The sequence below is a fragment of the Diceros bicornis genome, chromosome 7, assembly GCF_020826845.1.
Source record: "Diceros bicornis minor isolate mBicDic1 chromosome 7, mDicBic1.mat.cur, whole genome shotgun sequence".
Taxonomy (NCBI): Eukaryota; Metazoa; Chordata; class Mammalia; order Perissodactyla; family Rhinocerotidae; genus Diceros; species Diceros bicornis.
Genome location: NC_080746.1, coordinates 47,171,374 through 47,195,700, shown reverse-complemented (window position 1 = coordinate 47,195,700; position 24,327 = coordinate 47,171,374). Strand labels below are relative to the sequence as shown.

General features: G+C 35.8%; 1 protein-coding gene across 1 annotated transcript in view; it reads right to left on the bottom strand.

The window, feature by feature from the left end:
• The window catches only part of DLG2 (discs large MAGUK scaffold protein 2), a 1,867,373-nt gene that overhangs the window by 1,577,456 nt on the left and 265,590 nt on the right, over positions 1-24,327 (bottom strand). Inside the window, exon 3 of the mRNA XM_058545485.1 lies at positions 13,621-13,766. Coding sequence (XP_058401468.1) covers positions 13,621-13,766 — 146 coding nt within the window. The remainder of the gene's footprint in view (positions 1-13,620; positions 13,767-24,327) is intronic.

Here is a 24,327-nt window from a genome sequence, read left to right as displayed (position 1 = left end):
CTCTTTAGTATTGTAATTAAAATTCTCAATCGGACAGCTAGAATCACCTAATCAGTCTTATTACTCTCAGCCCCCCTATCTGCTAAACTTGACTACCCACTATTCACAAAGCCTTTCCCATCTTTTCCTGGGAAGGGGCATGGGATGTCAGGCACATGTTTATTAATCCCCACAACGTCACATTTTACTGTGTGACTTTGATCAAGTCACTTAACTTCTCTGAGGTTTAGTTTCATCTTCTGCAAATGAGAAATAATAATATCCACCTACCATCTCAAATCCTATTTAAAATAAGAGCAATCAATCAATAAAAAACCTACCTTGCTAGATTGTTATAGAGATTAAGAGATAATATATTGAAAAGTGTCTAGCCCAAACTTCATTTCTATATAGCAGGTTTTTATTACTCACCTAAGCTTTTGCTCATGCAGTTTCCTTTACCTGGAATATCTGTCTCCTCAACCTAAATCTTAAGCATTACACAAAGCCCAGTGCTGAAGCCACCTAGGCATGAAACCATCCCCAATATCCCAGTGAAAATTAGCCTTTGTCTCCTATAGTGAATGGGAAAATTCTCAGCTTGTAGTCAAATTCCCGCCTCCATCACTTTCTAATAATATGAGCCTGGACAAGTTGCTTATCCACAGCTTCCTCATTTCCAATATGGATAGTGACATCAATACTACCTGGCTCACTAAGCTGTCAGGAGAATCAACTAAGATAAGTGAGATTTTTTGATTATATAATGGTCTATATATGTGAGACACTGTTACTCCTACTAAAGTGTAAGATCAAATAAAGAGCCTTGGTCTTTCTTATCTTTGTAACAGATACAAAGAAAAATTTCCAGTGCCAAAAAAAATACAAAATAACTAGTATCCAAGACAGGAACTAGAAGATTGGAAGAAAGAAGGAATGAAGTGAAAGGAATAGGTCAAAGAGAGCTGGGCAGGACTGAGGCTATGACAGAAGAACGTGTCCTTGAAGTCTACTTTTACTGACCAATGTGTGCAAAGATAGGTGGCAGCTACAAAAAGATGAATACACGTAGCAGATATTCAATAAGTGCTAAGGGAAGCGTGGAGAAGTAGGAGGGGAAAGAAAGGGAAGAGAGGGAAGGGGAATGGAAGGGAAGACAGTGTTATCATTCCTTATGAGGGCTAAACTGTGCCTCTTGCCAGGCTGGTATAATAAAAAAAAATGAACTAGTCATTAAAGCTTATGTTTGAGACCATTCACTTCTCCTTGAGGGTTCCCTTTCTCTAAGTTTTTCTCTTCTCTCTACTCTACATTTCTCTCAACTCCCATTTATCATTACTTAGTTCCCTCCCACCATTGCCCAGGTCCCTCATGCCAAATAATTACTTTTTTTTTCCAACCTTTCTTTCAAACAAACAAACAAACCAAAAACAAAAATAAATAAGAAAAAAAAAAACTCACTGCTCTTATTTAAATATCAATATGGAGCTCTGACAAGCTCATTCAAGAGCCTACCTACAGCAGCATTGTATTGCCCTACAGCAGGCATATATATTTAACAGGGACTACTGTTACTCTCTTTCTCTTCTTCAGCCCCACCAAAATATCCACGGAAAGAATTCCAAGTAACAGCAATGAGCATATGAGAAGATATTTGCACTCTATAATGATGATGAGATTATCTGATATTCACATAATGCTTTTGCTTTGCAAAATGCTTTCTCATCTGTTATTTGATCTGAATTCCCAGGGAAGAATGATGAAATAGGAAAATAAAATCTTGCTTTTACCATACATTTTAATATAATGCAGTTCTATAGGATTCGGTTTTCAAAGCTTTCTTATATACATCCTTTCTGTTAATTCTCCCCAACACATTTTTTTTTTTTCCATTTACTGATGAAGAAAGTGAGACCCAGATGTGGAAGGACTTTCCACAAGATCATTATCAATATAGCTGCTCTTTATGGAGTATTTACTAGGTCCAGGAACTGTACTAAGCACTTTACATGCCTTATCTATTATTCATTCTTCACAACTTTATGAGGTAAATATTATTATTTTTACATTTTACAGATAAGGAATTGAAGTTCAGAGAAGTTAAGTAATTTTCCCACGGCAACACTACTAGCAAATGGCAAACCCAAAATTCAAACACAGAGCTCTCAGATGATGCTTGATTTCTCTGTTATGCCAAGCTGTCTCCTTCCTGGCCCAACGCTGTTATTGCAACACAGTTCAGTAATTGTTCAGTAATATAAAAATACTTTCTTTCTGTTACCAAGTTAGAATGGCAGGTTTCAGCTCAGTAACTCAAGCTCTGTGGAAAAAATAGACTAATATACATAAATTCTTAAAGCAGAAGTGGGGAGGACGCTATGTCCACCTTTGTCACAAAGAATAAAAGATAGTTAAGCAGAAAACTCACCATAACTAGGAGCTAAAAATCAGTTAATATAGTGATGGCAGATGGGAGGAGAGTGATATGTGCCTCAGCATAGAATAGTATAGAAGAGAGATAAATCACTAAGAGCTCAGGAAAAAACACCTAAGAAACAACAACAACAAATCAAACCTCATATTAGATGCTTATTTTAAAATGCTTTAAAACAAAGAATTTCTTGGTTATATTCCTAAAATAAAGACTGAGTGAATAATTTCCATCTTGTAAAACATCATCACCTTGACACAGAATAGCTCTGTTATGACACTGTTGTTGCTGCCACCTTGTGATAGCTATAACATATTACAGGTAAAAATGATTTATAAAGAGCACTAACAACAAAAAACTTTGATTTACGTTTTCCAAAAACTTTATATAAACCAGAGTTTAAGTTGAGCAGTTAGAATTATTTTATCACATATATACTGAGCAAGTGGGAAGAGAGATCCCTCCCTCTAGGCACCTGAGAAGAAACTTCAAAAACTAGTAGGTGAAGCTTATAGTACTTAAAAGGATCCCAGGCTGAATGCAAGCAGGTAAATGTCACTTTCTTTCAAAGACAAGAAAAGTCTAAAACCTTGACCTCCAGGTCTTTTAAAACTATATACTATTAAAACTGTATCAAAGGTTTACTTTGGGGACTCGTCTGATTTTGCTTCAAGGGAGAAATCAATCATTGGGAAGCACACTACAGGGACTTCACAGGATCCAAAACAATGACCCCCTTGTCTTCCCTATCCACTTCAATATACACTAAATATATAGTTACAGCAAAGAAGCTTGTGGAAACTAATAACGATCCAGGCAAACCAATCCAGGCAAAAATAAAATATTTCTTATGTCTGAAAACGAGATTTTGCATGCGTTTTGGGAAGGTCAGACCAAGTCATTCATATACTCAAAACTTTCCAATGGTTTCCAATTTCTCTCAGAGTAAAATTTTTCCAATAGCCTCTAAGGCTGTACACAACCTGGCCCCCGGTTACCTCTTGGACTCACTTTCTACTCTTCTTCCCTTTGTTCCTTCAGCTGTGGCCAAACAGACTTGCTCAATATTCCTTGAATATACTAGGCATGTTCCCACTTTAGGACCTTCATACTGGCTAATCCCTTGACCTGGAATGGTCTTCCTCCAGATAATCTCATGGATAATTCCCTTATACCCTTCAAGTTTTTGCTCAAATATCACCTTGTCATTGAGGCCTATGCTGACTACTTCATTAAAATTGTAATCCCCTGCAACCAACACTAGTAATCCCCTTCAACAAGATCTATTTTTCCCATAGTAGTCATCACATATTAACATGTTATATGCTTTACTATATATATCTGTTATAAATATTATCTGCTTTACTTAATTTAATTTTGATAATTACTTGTTTGCCCCCTTCACTAAAATATAAGGTCCATGAAGGCATAAATTTTTATTTTGTCTGTTGATACATATCTAATACCTGGCATATAATATATACTCGATAAATATTGGTAGAATTAATGAATGAACGATGTTATCCTCACTAAGAAATGAGGTTTGGTGAATCAACCAGAAAAGGATAATTTTCATAAAGTATGACTATGAAAAATGGAATCAGACAATGAAGAGGGATAGTGTGAATAAGGAGATCTTTATTTAGTGGTCTTAGGGAAAATGTTGCTTTATGAGGCTGAAAATAGTAGGAATCTTTCCTGCTCTAGGACCCTCTGACAATCTGAAGGGACTTATCATTATACCTTAAGCCCTGCCTGTTGAATAATTGCCCCTAACCCTCTCTGCCCCTCTGTCCCCCACCCCCAGCCCAGGAAACTCCAATGTCACCAGAGTAGTCTCCTTCTTGGTAGATTATAGACAGATGATTGAGCAGAGAAGTTGATGCTGGTCACTCCCCTGTGCTTTAAGGGCCTTCTCCTGGATATGTTGGAGGGTGGGGGTGGAGGGGAGATGAAAAAGAGTTTTTCTCCATCTCCTTGGGAAGTGGTAATATGGAAAGTCCATACTACCAAATAAGGATCAGGGGGACAACCAATTAGAATGACATGAACCTTATTTTTAAAATATCTGTAATGGATAACTCCTGATCTAGCCAACTTCTCCTTTCCCCTTTTAATGAGAGAAAAATTCTAAAGAAATCTGTACTACAAGAAATAATTCTTATTATGGAAATGGAAGTTGACTGAACCAGGCATAATCGTATTAGAAGAAGGCTGCTGAAGAACTACTGCCAAATGACCAGCTATGGAGGATCAAATCAGGATTATCTTATACATGGAAATACATACTGTCTTGAGAGTATTTCAGAGTAAATCTTTCCTGTTATTTTTCTTTTTCTTTTTAAAAAACATTCTTAGAAGAAATAATAGAGCTGTTAGGAAGAGCCAGAAGGGAAGCAATAGGGATTAATACATGTAAAACATTTAGAACAGTGTCTGGCACATAAGCAGCACTATCTGGATGTTTACTATTATTACCTGTATTTCTAAGCTCAATTTTATCATAAGCAATCTTCTACATAAATTTACACTGTATTAAAAAAGTAACTAGAAAGAAATGTGCCAAAATGGTATCAGTGGTTATTTCAGGGTGAAGAATGACATGACTGAGCTTTAACCCTCCTACTTTCCCTCCCTACTTGAACGTAGTCTATACTCCAGTCAAACAGAACTAGTTGTAATCTGCCATATACACCTCATGCTTTATCATTTCTCTGATTTAACTCAAGCTGTTCTCTCTACCTGGAATGCCCATTTTGCCCATTTCTACAAATTCTGTCCATCCTTCAAGGCATCCTTCAAGGCAATAATAATAGCAGATAAGAATTATTAAGTGCCTACTATGTGCCAGGCACTATATCAAGCACATTAGATAGATAATCTCATTTAATAAGTTCAAAGCCCTTTGAGGTAGGTACAATTACTAAGCTGCCTTACTGATTAGGAACCTACAGTTTAGAATGGTTGAATAAGTTATTCAAGGTCATATAGCTTGTGAGTGGCAGGAGTGAGATATATAGACCTAGATTTCTTTGACTACAAAGTCAGTGCTTCAGTCACCATTCCCATGGACTCATCCTTAAAAGTCCAGACTCGCAATTGGAAAACAAGCTCGTTGAGGTCAGGGTCAATAGAAAAATATATATATTTTTTTAATTTTAGTGTCTCCTAGTGAATGTATCTAGCACAGAACCTAACAAAATACAGTGGCTTAAACAATAAATATTTAAATAAAAGAACTGATGGATGACTGAGTCATTCCATCAGCTGTCACTGGGACTATTCATTTATTGTAAAAATGAGGCTAGCTCTCGCGGGAGATTCAGATGGCTCTACCTAAAAAGGTAGAGCTAACTTTAGTATATTTGTTCTTAGGAAAAATTGCTACAAGCCAAAATAACATAAATAAGCTTCTCAACAAATGATTGATAAAATGAAGGAAATATTCTAGGTGCTGGGGAAAAACAAATAAAGAAAATAGACAAAAATCCTTGCCCTCAAGAAGCTTACATTTAATTGAGAGGGAAAAGGGACATTTAATTCTTGTGAAAATCCTATTTTAGAGGAAGAACTGAGATATAGAGGGATTAAGCAATTTCCCCAAAGTCACACACCCAGTAAGAGATGGAGCCTGGATTCAGACCCAAATGGTCCTACCGTAGAGTGCTTGTTCTTAATAACTAAGCCATAACGTCTCTCTGGTAGATGATAAATACTATGAACAAAAGCAAAGCAAGGAATGGTAATAGGCAGGTGAGAAGGGTATTTTAAATAGAATGGAGTAGGAATCACCGAGAAGACGACATTGAAGACTTGAAAGAGGTGACTCTCCCACCCCCTGCAGATATCTGGAGGAATAGCATTTTAGGCTACAGACAAAGCAAGTGCAAAGATTCAAGGCTCTATGTGTTTGCGGAGCAGTGAGGAGGCTAGGGAAGTTGGACAGGAGTAAGTGAGGAGTACAATAGTAGGATTTAGATCAGAGACATAACTGGGGTCACAACCTACAGGGCTTGATAGGCCATTGTAAGGAACTTAGCTCGGAGTGGGAAGACACTGGGAGGTCTTGACAAAAGATTAACGCAATATGTCTTATGTTTCACTAGAAATGTTAAAGATCTTACCTCTGTGAAGGTTTCTAGATTGCATGTACACTGTTGGAAAATAGGGCAGTAGAAAATCAGTCACTTAAAATTGTATTAAATATGATGCAGTGTCATAGTACAAGCTACAAAATTCCAATCTCATTTTTCCATCATTTCTGACTTATTTTATAGCAAAAATATGAAAGTATAGAAATACTACCTCAGAGTCAAAAATATCAAAGAACTATTCTGTTGGATTGAGAGGGAAGATGTGCAGCATTTTTCACAAGTATCTTTTAAAAACAGACTTTTCACAAGGTACAAACTTCCAGTTATAAGATAAATAAGTCCTAAGGATGTAATGTACAACATGATGACTGTAGTTAATACTGCTGTTTGGTATATCTGAAAGATGTTAAGAGAGTAAATTCTAAGAGTTCTCATCATAAGGAAAAAAACATTTTTTCTTTTTTTTTTCTTTTGTAGCTATATGAGATAATGGATGTTAACTAAAAATTGTGGTAATCGTTTCACAATATATGTAAGTAAAGTCACTCTGCTTACCTTAAACTTACACAGTGTTGTATGTCAATTACATCTCAATAAAACTTGTTGAGACTTAGGCTTCACTTTATTTATTTTTTCTTGTTTTTAGAAGCTGATTAAGGGATTTCTATCTACTATCCTCTTTTCCTCATAGCAAATTTTCCTGTAGCAAGCCAGAAATTAGAATTCAATTGCAGGATATCTGCTGCTCTCAAAGCAGTAAATCTTTCCGCATCTGTTGCAGGATAGAGTGACTTATTAACAATGGGTTTTCCTTGCATATCCTTTTTACCCTAACTATCCTACATTAGAGTGGCTGTATTAGAGGCCTCCAGAACTTCCAGGGACATAAGAACAGAAAGCACAGACACCATGTTCTTGTTTTTAAATTCAAAAGCTATAGTCCAGATCTAACACTGGAGAGATTTATAAGAATATGTTTCTTCCCAATTACATATACACAATCTACCTCTCTCTGACCAAAAAACTCATGTTGAAGAGAGAGAAAAACATAAAGGAGAGTAAAAGGAAATTTTGATGAAAATCACTTCAATTTGCAGCCTTCTCCCAATTCTAAGCCTTTAAAGAAGTTCCCTGGCACCAAAAGAGTACAGAAGAATAGAGCAGAAACAATGGTAAAGGAATATCCAGTAGGAGATCCTGAGCAGCCTTACAAGATCCTGTTGTACCCCAAGAAGCGTAGAAAACAGCCAAATGCTCACTTTGCTGCTAGTTTTTACCCATGTAGCCATGAAATACATCGATGGAGATTGAAAAAAAAGAAAAAAGTAACAAAGCTTTGTGGTTGGAATGAGAAGAATAGTAGACGTGGCAGATGGTAGATGTGGACCTTATAGCTAGAGACCAGGTAGAGACACACGCATCTCAGCTGCAAATGTCAACATTAAAGAGTCATGACTCCTGAAGATTAGAAAGGAAATGTCCCAATAGGAATTATCTCATCATGGATATTGATTTATGACCGTGATGCTTCCCTGCATGTCTCCTCCACTAACATCATTCAATCCACCAATAGTCACTAAGACACTGTCCTCAAAACAGTGATGTACAATATTACACAGTGTCTCTGCTCTCACTGAGATGCTATGGCAGAATATATGCACCAGGGAATTTTTACCTCTGAGAAAAAAGGATACTGGAGGGAAAATGGAGATGTGATTAAGTGTAAAGCAGAAATGTTTTAAGAAAACTCAGAATTGACTAACATTATGTTTTCTACCTGTGGTAGATTTAAGGTTTAATACTAAGAACATGTTGATTTACAGAAAAATAAAGTTAAAAATTCTATGCACTATTATAGTTCCTTTTTAAGATTACTGTGGGGCCAGCCCCGTGGCTTAGCGGTTAAGTGCGCGCGTTCCGCTACTGACAGCCCAGGTTCGGATCCCGGGCACGCACCGACGCACTGCTTCTCCAGCCATGCTGAGGCCGCGACCCACATACAGCAACTAGAAGGATGTGCAACTACGACATACAACTATCTACTGGGGCTTTGGGGGACAAAAAGGAGGAGGATGGGCAATAGATGTTAGGTCAGAGCCGGTCTTCCTCAGCAAAAAGAGGAGGATTAGCACGGATGTTAGCTCAGGGCTGATCTTCCTCACAAAAAAAAAAAAAAAAAAAAGATTACTGTGTACCAGGCACTGTGATAGACATTGAGTGTAGAATGATGCCCCTCCTTGTGGAGCCTTCTACTGGGAGTGGCAGACATTTCCTTGGCATTAAAATGTCACTGACATCTTGCAGCCATAAGTCATTTGATGCCTGCCTATCTTTAAAATACCTCATCCAAAGCTAATTTGCCCTAAAATTTTCATTCTTATGCTACTAGCTTTTGTTTTCACATTGTCAAAATACCTCAAGAGACTGACTTGACTCTACTAAAAAAAACATACAGAACCCTAAGGTAAATCCTGAATCCATAAAATAAAGTCTTAATATTTCAACCACTAATCTTGACTTGTGCCTCATACCAGTAGACTACAGTTGTCAGAGGATACTTCCTTTTGCATTTTTCCTGCATTATCAAAGACTTTTAAAGGCTAATGGATGTCTTAATAAAACCTTTTTAAGACTAAATGAACCAGCACATATATAACCCATTAGAAAGTAATATCCCAGGGGTGTGTCCATTGCCTTAAGTGTTTTTGAAACTTCTGTTTCCAGAGCCAATGTACCAGTCACATAAGAATATCATTCTTATTGCTCCAGAGGCTATTATTCATGACTTCCTTTGCCAGCTTTGATCAGCTAAAGCATACCAGTTTCTTCTGCTTTCTAGCCTACATCCTGGGGAGGCTCAGCTAAGAGAACAGAAGAAGAGAAGGATAATGGGATAGGCAAGGAGTTCTATGGTCAGACTGAAGTTGGTAACCAAAGGATGCTTAGAGGAACTCCTTTCTGGTTCAACATATATTTCTTGAGCCTACTACATGACAAACATCCCTGTGGTTGCTGAGGAATCAGAGATAAGGAAGATTTATAATTGCTGCCCTTAAAGAGCTTAAATGTCTTTCCCAGCTGCTCTAAATAAACTCAACTTGTCCAAAGGAGGGGACACAAGATGAGAATTAAAAAACATAACAAGCTTTTGCACTGTATCATCAGAATCTACCCAGGCTGTTGTACTTTATTCTAAGCTTTTCTGGTTATAAACTTCATTTTGGCTCCATTTCTCAATTACTGTTCTTCACTTAGACCATTTTAGCAACAATTTAATTGGGACTCACTTTCCAAACTCTGACCTAGGAAAGTTGATCCCCGCAGGACAAGATCCTCAGTTGCCCTGGTCTAGTACACTGAGATCCCAAATAAGAGACACTTTTCCCCTGTGCCCACTTCCATCTTCAGTGAGATAGATCAGCCAGATCTGTCTCTTTGCCTCATATAACCCATTAAGGAAGAGTAATTAGACTCACTTCATAAGGACACTGATTGGAGTTAATGAGTGTTCATGTTCTGATGTTTTGAATATAACTGGTCAATATTCAAATCACCATAGGCTGAGGACTTCCTAAACAAGAAATTTTAAGATGCATAGAGTTAAAAGAAACCCTAAAATTGCATGTGGAAAAACCCACATTACGTTAACTCTGTTTTGCCTATCCTGATTTTGACATTGAAAAATATATGTCATTAGGTTTTTGTGGATTTTTTTTCTCATCATTCTTCCTTATATTGCTGGCATCTGTTCATTAACCAATTGAAAGTCCTAATTTATATGGACTCAATCAAATAATCTTTTAGTTAACCACTGAGTAGAGAGCCTAAAGGTTTTTTTCTTTTAAATGTGTTATCTAGCTGATATATTTGTTGAAAGGATATTAATCATAAACTAAAAGCATTACATGTATATATATCAATTCATGTAAAATCTTTATCCCCAAGAAAATCTACATACAGCAAGATTGTGTAAATTGAATCATTTAAATATATGAAAAGCCTATATAAATTGACAACAAAGAGACATGCAACAAAAAAATGACCAAAGAATATGAATAAATTTACAGAAGAGCACATTAAAATAGCCAACAAATGTATGAAACAATGCTCAAATTCACTAATAGTCTGGGAACTGGAAAATACGTTAAAAATAAAGTATCACTAAGCCTATTAAACTGATAAAAATTAAGAAGTGCTGGAACATCTATTGCTGGGATGGATGTGAGGTAAAATTGTACCACTATGCATTGTCAGTGGAAATGTGAAAGGTGAAATCAGTCTGGCAACACAATCAAATTAAAAGTATGCACACCTTTGGAGCCAATAATGCCACCCCTGAGTATCTAGCCTATAGAATAAAAGTATCAGTAACTTCAGATGTACATGCAGTCCTGAGAGTCCAGCATTAATCGTAGTGGCAGAAATCTGGAAACAGAAAATTCCAATCAAGCGGGGAATGATTGAATAAATTATGATATACCCACACTATGAAACTGTGCATCCATCAGAAAAGCAAATTAAAGCTATACCATACCACTTGAAGAAACATTCATATAATATGAACATTTTTTGAGAAATAATTACCTTTCAAAATTCTGTGTGTGTATGCTCCAGTATGGAGATGTATATAGTTTACATATGAACACATATTATATGACTTTCAAAGATTAAACACATTAAGTTAAGATGGGTTACCTTGTATGTGGGGAGGGTAGAGCAGATACAGCATAGGCAAGAAGTGAATGAAAGGAGAGACATGTAAAAATGGAAAAGTTAAAAAAAAAAGAACTGCATTTAGAATAAAAAGTATATATTTGATCATTTATATAAAATTATGTATATGTGTGGGACTATGCATCTAGAAATTGACTGAAAATAATTACTGAAAATTCAAAAAGAGCAAATATCAAAGCAATAACAGCCTAGAAAAAATATAGAAGAATAGTTAACTAATCCTAGGATGGGAAAGGACAAAGCAAAGAAAAATGGTGGTAGATATTCTCACATAAAAATTAAAAATATTTTGAAAGTCAAAAAGCACTATAAGCAAAATTAATAGTAATCAACAAACTACAAATATTGCAACAATTATGACAACACCTCTTGCAAAACAGTAGGAATTCTAGCACCACTTAGAAAAATGGACAAAGAGCTTGAATGAATCACTAAAGAAATGTAGGTAGCCAATAATCGTAAGAAAAAAGTTTAATCTTAATAACAAATAAATAATTGCGATCTAAAGCATTAAGTAACAAATTTTACCTCTCAATTAGACAAAATATTTTATGTGATTAATGCTACTAAGAGTATAGGCATATACGCCTTTTCAAACACTGCTGGTAGTACCTTTCTGTAAAGCCCTTTGAATTTGTATCAAGAGCCTTAAAAACGTCAATATCCTTAGAGTCAGTGGTTTCATTTATAAAATCAACCTTAATGAAATAATCAGAAAAGGCACAATGGTTTATCTACATAGATGTCCATTATAGCATTATTCACAGCAGAGAATTGGAAAAAGCTTAAATATTGAACGGAGAACTGCTTAAGTTCCAAATGATGAATATTATAAATCCATTAAAATATTTTCAAAAAAATATTTAATGACATGATATGGGTAAATACTATTAGTATAGCATTAAATTTATTTATTTATTTATTTATTTATTTATTTATTATTTTTTTTTTTTGAGGAAGATCAGCCCTGAGCTAACATCTATTGCCAATCCTCCTCCATTTTTTTTTTCCCTTTTTCTCCCCAAAGCCCCAGTAGATAGTTGTATGTCATAGTTGCACATCCTTCTAGTTGCTATATGTGGGACTCTGCCTCAGTATGGCCAGACAAGCGGTGCGTCAGTGCCCGCCCGGGATCCCAACCCGGCCGCCAGTAACGGAGGGCATGCACTTAACCGCTAAGCCACAGGGCCGGCCCCGCATTAAATTTAAAAGTCATAAAAACACGCTACATGTGTTTGTCCCAATTTTATGTACATATATTTGTACAGAAAAAAAGACTAAAAAAAATCAAAATAATTACTTCTACATGTTGAAATTAAGATTTAATGCTTTTAAGAATCTTATAAATTTCACATAGTTAGTATCTATTCATTAACACATTATTGTCATTGTTAACTTTTTCTTCAAGTAACTAACTAAGGTGATCATTAGACTTAGTCTTACCAGTTTCCAAATCAATTCTGAGAAGGGCAGAAAGTATATCACAGGCTTCAATCTTAACAATCCAAAGATTCAGCAAAGTGCCATTGATTAGCATTAAGATACCAGGGAGCTTACAAGTCAGCTACACAACCCCAATCTTCACAGATTGTGTGTGTGTGTGTGTGTGTGTGTGTGTGTGTGCACTACTACCTGCCTTCAAAGTATTGACTGCCACTTAAAAATATCATTGATCTATCCCTGCCTCCACATTAACCCTCAGCTATGAACCTGAAACATGCCTCAACTTGCCTTACTCTTCAGTAACTATTAATTCTGACAGTAGCCTCCAAACATTTTGATCCCACAGTCTTATCTGTTAAAATCACTTCAGCATACAACTCTTAATAGCTTTATATCTATTTTTAAATGTATATGTATTATTGTTAATGTAGTATGTGTTATAAATTATCCAAATATAAAAAATTGTCAAAAAGGGATAAAAAGAAATATAAATGGGAGTTCTATTATTTTGTTCCTACACCCCAATGGATCATTTTATTCACGCTGCAGGATATATGGTCCGCTACAGAGATCACAGCCTGAAACCACACTCTCCTATCCCACTACCCATCTCCTTCCCCCACTGCATCTGGAACTATGTTCTGAAATTCCAGAATGCCTTACACTTGAGTCAGCTCAAACTATAACAATATTCATAACAGAACTTACTTGTATAATGTGAAGAATCATGTCCTTCCCGTGCCCTATTTCATCTTTTTGCAAAATCTGGGTTTTATATATAAATATTGCACATAGTGTGATATAACTACATTTCTATTATTATTATTGCCATGGCTTGATATTAATTACTGCTACTGCTACTGCTACTACTACTACTTCTTTACTGGCATAAGTAAGTCATAATATTATTCAGTTCTTTCAGAAGTTTCAATAATATACCTCTGCGGACTTTTGAAGGTTATCATGGCATGGAGCAGGAAGGGATGTCTTCTCCCATTTCTGTGCAACTTGATTGGCTTCTTCTATCTTCTGCTCACAACTTTTTTGAGAATTTAGCAATGTCACCTCATAAAATTCTTGAATATCTGTAAAGAAAATGTAAGGGAAGAATCAAAATGTCACATACTACCTCAAAAATTGCTTACGCATGTATGTGCATATGGAAAATTTTGCTGATTAAAAGAACTGCATAAGTATGTAACCCAAAGAAAAATAACAAAAATAGAGGAAATCCTGGAAATTGCATTTTTACCTGCATAGGAATTCTTATAACAGCTTTATTCATCATTACAAAAACAGGAAGCAACCAAGATGTCCTTCAATTGGTGAATGGATAAACAAATTGCAGTAAATCTTTATAATGGAATACTATCCAATAATAAAAAGGAATGAGCCATCAAGCCATGCAAAAGCATGGATGAATCTTAAATGCATATTGCTAAGTTAAATAAGCCAGTCTGAAAAGGCTACATATTGTATAATTTCCATTTATATAATATTCTGGAAAAAAGCAAAACTAAAGAGAGTAAAATGATAAGTGATTGCTAGAGGTTCTGTGAGAGGAGAAAGACTGACTAGGTAAAGCACAAGGCGATGAAATATTCTGTAATAATACTGTAATGGTGGACACACAACATGAAGCATTTGTCAAAATACACAGAACTTTACAGCACAAAGAATAAACCTAAATGTATACAAATTTTTAAAAATCATTTAGAAGGTCAGAGAATCCCAAGATAAAATACAGGCAGTGACAAAGGACTCTAACTGTGTTACAAATGAATGAAATAACTTCACCAAAGGCATTAGGAGAAAAAGGTGATGACGTAAATAACTTTGAAAATGAGTAGAGATTATAAAACCGAAGACAAAGAAAGTTTACAAAAGCATCATACTCTATACTCTAGATAGTAAATTCGTTTTCTGTGGCATACAGGTTAACAATTTTGAAACCACTATTCATATATACAGAATAGAACAATTAAGTGAATGGATGGTGGATGGTAGGAGCCAGGCTTCTCACTGTTGGAGTAAGAGGTGACAAACAAGTAAGTGCATGGGTGGGGGGGATGCTAGAATGATTCATATGATTTTGGATTAGATTTGGAGACATCATTATAAACTCATGTTTGGCTTAATATAGATAAAAAATGGATATATACAGAAATATTTACAGATACGGGTTTTTCCCATTATCCGAAAGCACAGTGTTCCTATGAAACATTTCATAAGCCAAAATGGCACAAAGTGAAGAAGCAATTACCATTAATTTATATGGGAAAAGTTTTTGAACATTCTCATACCCAAAAAATAACCTACCAAAATAGAGATAAAGCACAGACGCTCAAAGACTGAGTTCAAAGCTATGGAGGCTTGATGCTGAGATGCTGAGTGTGGTTCCCAGGGAAGGAGCTTGGTGGCGCCACTCTCGCTTCTTGAGGTGCGTGCTGCCTCTCTAACGGCCGAGTGCAAAACCAATGCTGAACGCTATTTTTGATTTTTGCCTTTTTTCGTAAAAGTGAAAATCCTCTTCAGATTTCTTTTGGTTAGCGAACACGGGTACTAATGTAGGTCTTTCGCAAAAGCCAAGGGACATAAAGCAAACTTTTGGATGGGGGGAAGCCTGTACATACATATATGAGTTAGTATACACACAAATATTTCCTTGCTCTGTCTGCTGAAAAGGCGTAGAAGTAATGAATGAGCACAAGTAGCACCTAGACTTTGGCCTCTATATAGTATTGTCCACCACATGGTAAAGGGTGATGAACAAAGACAATGGTGTTAGATTAGAATTGGGAGTATCTATATGAATTCAAAATTTTTAAACGAAGGAACAAAAGGAAAGAAGGAAGGTACTGGCCAAGTATTTGTAGATTGTCCCTCAACTAGAATTTGTCTGTTTTTCTCATGACTAGATTGGGGTTATGAGTTTTTGGGAGGAAGACCACAGAGACGAAGTGCCATTCTCATCATATCTATAGGTTGCCTGCTATTAACATGACATTTCATTATCCACGTTAGTCTTGATTACTTAATTGAGGTACTGTTTGCCAGGTTTTGCCAGGTAACTTTCATTTATTCCTGGTGAGTGTGAATTGCTATAACCACTTTAAAAAACAATCTTATACTACCTTGCAAAATTGAACTTTTGTTTCTCCCATAACCCAGCATTTCTACTACTCAGCATACATCTTAGATAAATTCTTGCACATATGGACCAGGAAACAAATCAAAATGTTTATAGCAGCACAGATCATAACAGCAAAAGATCAGAAACAATCTAATGTCCATCAAAAGGAAAATGGATTAATTGTAGTATGTTCTCAAAATGGAATTTATATAGTAGTGAAAGTGAATGAACTATAGTATCATGAAATGACATAAATAAATCTTAGAAACATAATGTTGAGTGAAAAAAGGCAAATCTCAGTATAAAAATATTTTTGCAAAGTTCAAAAATATGCAAAACTGAACTATATATTTTTAGGCATCCATTCATATACATGTGAAAAAAACAATTAGACCAAAGCAAAGAAGCACGTAAAAAGATGTAATGACCTCAGTGGAAAAGGTGGGCAAAAAAACGGGATAAGGGAGGAATACAAAGGTAGATGCAAATTAATGATAATGGTCTAGTTCTAGATTCGGGTGGTCATTTCAGAATTGTTTATTTTTATATATATACTATATAATTATATGTATATATACTATATATATACATATAATTATAGTATATATATAGTATATATATATTTTTATATATATACTATATAATTATATATATATACTATATATATATACTATATAATTTGTGTATATTCTTTTGAATGTATTTAATATTATATTTTTTAAATGACAATAAAAAATTTTAAGTGTTTCCTAAATATTAAGATTTACTTAGAAAAGTTACAAATCCTCAAATTTTATGCATAGCTATAACTTTATTCTGCCACTAGCAACAAAGTAGTTGTGAAATCATGTTTGGAAAATGTGTAAGAACAGAAGGTAAAAGCCATACAGATACAAATCTTTCCCAGATTTTTAAATAGCAGTAAGGATTAGTAGGGTATTAATTGAGTTGACAAAAGCCAAAAGAATAAAAAAAGGTAAAATCCAGAAAATAAGATATGTTTACATTATCTGGTCTCAAGTATTAATAATAAAAGAAAAAAAAATGCTGTAAAGATTTCTGCAGCTACATATTTTCTAAAGAATAATTACTTGTAATGAATAAAACATTTTTTGTAGGTAGTCAAATTTCAAGATTCTTTTTCTTTTCATCAATTTTAAAAATGTAAACTGTTTCCTAAAAATGTATGCTGTTTCCTAAGCAGCATTTGCAAGTTGCAAAATTTTGAAATATTAGGTGTGTAAATTATCCAGAAAAGGAAGCACATTTATCATATTCATGCTAAGAATTCATGCCAACAAGCTATACTTTGAAACATTATGGATAGCAGTGACTTGACCACATTTAGAAAAACAGTATGGACAATATTTTTAATGCTAAACTTGCAAATCTTAATTAACTTATAACCCCCAAACCAGATGAAGTGCTGAAAGTCTACTTTACAATCCTTTGTTCCTGATTCTCCCTGCCTAAGCAACTACTACAGAGGAAGAAGGTAACCTTAATTAAGTCAAAGATGACTTATATTTGAAGATAATTCTATGACTAACATCAAATCTTACTTCTGTTTCGTGAGCATTATTTTTTAATCCCTGACATACATCTGTTGGTCGCTTTCCAAGCATCTCTTTTTGGTATCCTCTTATTTCCCCACCACCACAAGCAGCACCACCACTTTCTCTCCATTCCGACTGCCAGAGTTCAGGCTCTCACCAACTCTTGCTCACACTCTTCCCTAGGCCCAGGTGCCCTTTCCCACAGAAAAATCCTACTTCTTCAATGCCTAGCTCCAGTACTATGCCTTTGTGAAAACAATATTTGAAGTCAGATCTAAATGTGAAATGTTATCAGCATAGAAATTATTCTTACTAAAACTGAGTTCAATTGAGTAGGACATGTGTGAGAGTAAGAACACTCAAGCAGCTACCATCGAAAAGAAACAATGTTTGTGTGGGGAATTATAGGGAATGGGGGAAGATGGACAATGCTGCTTCTTCCCTTCCATTCCCTTAAAGTATTGCTCAGATCTGTTTAATAGTTATTTCTCTTTCTACCTTATATTAGAAGTAGTTGTTCACCTACCTATCCTCAATTCAACATTTCAATTCAATAAATAATTTTTAAGCGCCAGGCAAGGCCCTTAGGAAGAAAGACAATGGCAGAGCCAGCCATGTACTCGCAACTATCAAGCTTACACTTAGTAAGCACACAATGAATTCTTGCTAATTTTAGTTTATTTGCATTCCCTCTCTAATTAAAGCTCATATAGAAGAAAAATCATTGAATCAAATCAAATCTTTTCACACTCAGGACCTCGGGAAAACCTGCATATTATTTGGATTGTGTTTCAATGTGACTTGACTGCTTGATTTGATCATAACAGCTAGCACTTTTTATTTTGCACATTCCTCTCTCAAATGAAAAAGCTTTGCTACCTCTGAGGATATATCCAAAATAAATTCCTCAAATTCTTGAAGGCACACGCATTTTAACCCCATAATTGTTTTTTGAAATAGTTTATAAGTTACTGTCAAATTTACAGATGAGCACTTCTCAAACTCTAATGTACATATGAATCTGAATCACCTGGGGATCTTGTTAAAATGCAAATTATGATGAAGGTCTGGAGTGAGACCTGAATCTCTGCAGTTCTAACAAGCTTCCAGGTGATGTCAATGGCTTCTGATCTACCAACAACACTGGACCTAAGAAATAGCACCTATGGGATTAGAACCTAAGACTTCATACTCTCATTTCAAACATCCCTTACTGAGTTATTACAATCCTCTTCTTCTTCAGAGTGAGGAGTAGGGGGGAAAATCTCAATAAGAGAAGAAATTGGCAAGATAAGAACTCTGCCCATTGATTAAAAAATAATAACTACTTAGTCAATATTGACTAAATTGATTCAGATTCAATTAGCTAGAAACTCTATTAAAAGGAACTATATTTCAGTATGCTGTCTTCAGGACACAGTAAAACAGGAAAAATAAACTTTTAGGTGATGTCTGAGACAGTCCCTATTCAGTCTAATCTGTCTCTTTTGTTTTAACTTATATTCCATTAAGATGAGATCTGGCCTTTGCAATACTTATTCTGGCACAGTTAGGTCTCCAATTTTCAAATAGTATGATCAAGGGAAGTCATAGTAAATAGGATTATCTTTTTAAGCACACCATTAAAAACTCAAACTCAAAATATTTCATCTTCTTTCAAGCAGAGACAATCTGATGTGACATACTTATTTCAAAGATAGTGCTATTTCCTCAAAAGACCCTTAGAGCTCCTCTTTGAGATACGCCTTCAAGCATCCGAGGAATTTATTTTGCATATCAGCAGAAGTGGTGAATCTTTTTTTCATTTGAGGGAGATTTGATTTTTTTGAAATGGCCAAAATTCATTGGACAAACTACGGATATGGTGTGTGATGGAGAAATGGATTTCCTTTTACATGACTTGAATTAAGAAAATATGACTCTTAAATCATGAGATTTTTTCTTGCATGACTCACAAATTGCTCTGCAATTATCTACTTAGCCACAGTAAAACAAAAAAGTAACCAGAATACAGAATGTTTAACTTGTTGACATGCTTTCTTATCTTTTAGCTCACGGGCTGCAATAAAAGTGACCGGGGAAGGGTTCTTTTTGCTTCGTCCCATCCCAGCCATGATGTTGCAAGGCATGGCATTGATGGGGACAACTGTAGTCACCTCTCTCCCTGGCCAACCAGCAACCTCTCTGGAGCTTGTTATTGTTGGTTCATTTGTTTTTTTGTGATTGGCACATATGGCTATAACTCACCAAAGCCATTTAATCCCAAGAATTCTCTGAAATGAGCTGAAGATTCTTGCCTTATAGCCTCAATGAAGATAGCAATCTTTGTAAGATCTTCTAAAACATATGCCTTATACTTCTTCTAGCATCCCTTGTTCTCTATAGGTTTCCCGTACCACACACCTGATTATGAATTCAGCTAACTGTATAATCCAGTCGATCTTGCTATATTTAAAGATGTTACAAAGTGCTGTCTTAGTGTTCCATTAGCCATTCCTGAACACTTGGTTCTGTTTGGGGAGCCAGATAATTACTCATATCCAATTTCCTTACACTGCATCCAGATCCCACACTTTCTCTTCTGCAAAATAAGAAATTATCGTTGTCCTTGTCCATTTGATTCCGAGACTACCTAGACACTGAAGCACAGAAGCAAAATTCCCAAGAAAGGCTTTATCAGGGTAGTAAGTGTCCTAATCTTAGGGTTTCAGCCAGACAAGTTTCTTTACAGATATTACCTGAGACTAGAAGAACGAAGCTGAATATGAGGAGTGGGCTAAAATGAATGTAGATGAAAAGAAAATATAAGTTTTACAGCTAAGAATAGAGAGTGAAAGCAAGGTCAGTGGTAGATACAAATCAAGTACAAAGTTAGGGAACAAAAGAGGCCAAACCAAAACAGAGATGAGTGTGAAATCCAGAGTCCAAGGACTAATACATGATCAAACCCAACAGATATTGAAGAGGCAAGACCAGATAATGAGAAAATGCTTATATGCATAGGTTCAAGCAAATTTCCACAATGTTCTAGTATGATTGGGCTTCTTCTGTGCCTGGACAAAGCACAAATGGAAGGAAGGAAGGAAGGAAGGAAGGGAGGAGGGAGGGAGGGAGGGAGGGAGGGAGGGAGGGAGGAGGGACGGAGGGAGGAAGGAAGAAAAAGAGAAAGAAAAAGGAAGGAAGGAAGGAAAGCGGGGATGAGGGAGGGAATCTTGGTTTCAAAATACTTTCCTCTACTAAAAGGAACCAGGGCTTTTTGGAGAAAGGCTCATTCCAGGGCTGGAGTAGGGAAATTATAAGATGAACCTGGGACATTCCGTTGTACCAGAAAGTAAGAAAGTGCTGGAAAATCATGGGATCATATCAAAAGGACACGAAGCCAGCTTCAAAGGCCTCTTTCTCACCAAATCTAGCACAATTTGAGCATTAAAATAAATGAATAATAGTAACAGATTATAACTTATTGAATAAAATGAGAATCTATGAGTCCATCTTGACATAAATAAATGACTGATAAATGGAGAAGGGAAAGCTCTTTCTTACAGTAGAATTCCAGCTAATAAATATAGAAGAAATGATAGAATTAGAAAATCATCAATGGACGCTGCAACTAGTGGTTAAAAATTTATGAGGAACATAATGTTAGATAGTCTCATAGTATAGCCCCACAAATTAGAACAAACTGGCACTGGGAGCCTCCCGTTATCATGCACCAAGACAGACATGGCATCATTTCTGTGATACTCCTTTCAAAAATGCATAAGCTGAATCTAATCATGAAGAAACATCAGACGAAACCAAATTGTAGGACATTCTACAAAATACCTGGCCTGTAATATAAAGTGCAGAATGTGATGGAAAAGGTAGATCAGTAGAGCATAAGTGAAGTAGTACACTATCTAGAAGTTAAAGCACAAGCATTGAAGTCAGACACACGGGCCCTGGCACCGCTACTTACTAAATGTGTGACCTTTGGCAAGTTATTTAACTTTTCTATGCCTCAGTTTCTTCACCTAAAAAATGTACATATGTAAGTACTTCAAACAGTTGAACAGTTACATTGAACATATTCAATAAATACTAGCTATTGTTATTTTGATTAATGCATCACCTTTCAACAATGCCATGTACACATGAGGTCTCATTAAACGTTGGAAACCTAAACATAGAATATGCTTAGCTAGGAGTCATTTCTTCTAGAACAATCAAGAATGCAGACACTTGGAGCAATAAAGTAGAATTGATACAGAAGGAGGCAGAAAACTGTTATTTACAAGTAAAAAAAAGCTAATTGAAACAGAAATTTTAGTAGAAATGATAAGAGGTGCATAAAGCAAAACATAGTATTTTTTTGCCTCAAAAAAGTTTTTACAAATACAACCCCTAATACAAATTTTAATTTAAAATATCTCTTTGATGAATAAGTGTGATACTTCAAGTTGCTCAAAAAGCAGGCGCTAAAACTCAAGATATTGTTAATGCAAATCAGCTCCTTTTATCAGCACTTACACTCCCAAACCACCACCAGGTGTGTCTTATTCTATATCTAGGAGATAATTAACCTTCAATCTCACATCAATCATACAAGACACAGCAATGTTACAAATCCTTTTTATCTCATGAAGATTTACCATGTAAACTCTACAAATCTTGGAAAGATAAGTAACTATAAATAATCTTGTCTGATCTCAGTTTTTGTGAGGAAGATCAGCCCTGAGCTAACATCTGCCAATCCTCCTCTTTTTGCTGAGGAAGACTGGCCCTAGGCTAACATCCATGCCCATCTTCCTCCACTTTATATGGGACAGCGCCACAGCATGGCTTGACAAGCGGTGTGTCGGTGCGCTCCCGGGATCCGAACCAGCGAACCCCGGGCCACCGCAGCGGAGCGCGCGCACTTAACTGCTTGCACCACTGGGCCAGCCCCTGATCCCAGTTTTAAATTCCATATTCCTGCATGTCCCCATCCCCCCAAAAAACGCCTACTATCTTCCAGTCTGTAATTAGGTATTGATATTGCTCACTGAGGGAGAGAAAGAGAAAAGAAATTAGGATTTGTCCTTCACCCACCATATGTTAGGCAGTCATACTTTGAAAACATCATTTATTTCACTTAGTCCTTGCAATCATATTATGAAGCATTATTATTACACCTATTTTAGAGAGAGAGAAACTGAGACTTGCTCAAGGTCACCGGGCTGTGCAGCAGCAAGGCTACGATTGGAATCCACATTTGACACAAAAGCCTACACTCTTTTTGCTACAACATGCTGCACTAATATGCCTAATGGAACATTAGGGGTTAATTGAATGGTCTCAGTGCTAACACAAGTGTATCTCATTGTAAATGCATGACTAGAATATCATTTAGGAAATTCTTCAGATCACCAGATGGAAGGAGAATCAAACCTAAGGCACTCTTTCAAAAACTTTCCAAGCCCTGTTACCAAGAATACTTTAACTAATCTCAACTGCACAGTGCTTAGCAGAAGCTATTTCATTTCTCTCTCCATCAGCAAAATCTCAAACAGAATGAGAGTTTGGGCTCCAGGGACCATATCTTCCTAGCTGACGAATGCCAAGGGGAGGCAAGGATGCTTCTGTATAGAGGTAGCTACAGGCTGTCAGCATACTTAAGCTTGGAAACAATTAAATGTTAAAAAAGAGGTTACTACAGATGACTTTATCAGCATCAACAGCTTCTCATGTTTGCTTTACACATGCCATGAACACAGGGTATTCAATAAATATTAGTTATGCCATAATATTGTAGTAATTTTTTCCTGTGGAATTGGAGCTAACTTTAACAGAAAATAAGAAGCAGAAGAGGAAAAGGTGGCAAGATAGGTATAAAATAAGAAACTAGGGCCGGCCCGGTGGCTTAGTGGTTAAGTGTGCGCGCTCCGCTGCTGGCGGCCCGGGTTCGGATCCCGGGCGCACACCGACGCACCACTTCTCTGGCCATGCTGGGGCCGCGTCCCACATACAGCAACTAGAAGGATGTGCAGCTATGACATACAACTATCTACTGGGGCTTTGGGGGAAAAATAAATAAAATCTTTAAAAAAAAAAAAAAAAAGAAACCATACTGTGGGGGAAACTTCACGGTCAGGCACATAAGTATAGATTTACTTAATATTCTGTTTAATGGTAATTTTATATAATTTTATAATCAATCCAATTAACCAACTCAGATGAGACCAGAATAGCATTCAGTCTACAGAGAGAAGTTATCCATAGAGGCATGTGTTAAGTAGAAAAATAAAATTCTGTCTCTGATATGCAAAAATACAGTGTCCCCCTCATCTCCTCAAATCTGGTATAGAGGGACTCTTATCATAACTTGCCAAAATATCTTTCTTTTGGTTTTCACTTTGTACTTTACTTTTTTCTTATTTTGGACATATAGTTCTGAATCATAAGACAAGACTGTATAGACTTTTATTCATAAATACCAAAAGCTTAGTCCCTTCTTATGTGTAACATGAGGTGAAGGGTATTTCTTTGGCAGATTAAACACCTAATGTCAACTACCACTTGAGAAAAGTGTCACATTCCGCTGCTCCAAAAGGACTGATTTAAACAGCAGTCTGTAATCACTTCATTTGGAATTGGTCCAAGAAGTGACAGCTGATGGCTAATCTCAAAAAGAACATTGCTTTTCAGCACCAGTGTACCAATTTATCTGAAAGATCAATTTCAGATTGTAAAAATTATTGAAAATATACTCCTATAAAATCTATGATAACGTTTTATTATAATTATGTTATAATTTTCCTTATATATAATTATATTATACATAAATGACATAATTATATTATGATTTATTATAGTGTATAAATTATATTAATTATGTAAAGTTAATTATCATATGCATATCATTATAGCACAGGTATAATCATACCCATTACTTTATATTAAGCTTATGATCTACTGTGCTAAGTAATCTTATTAAAA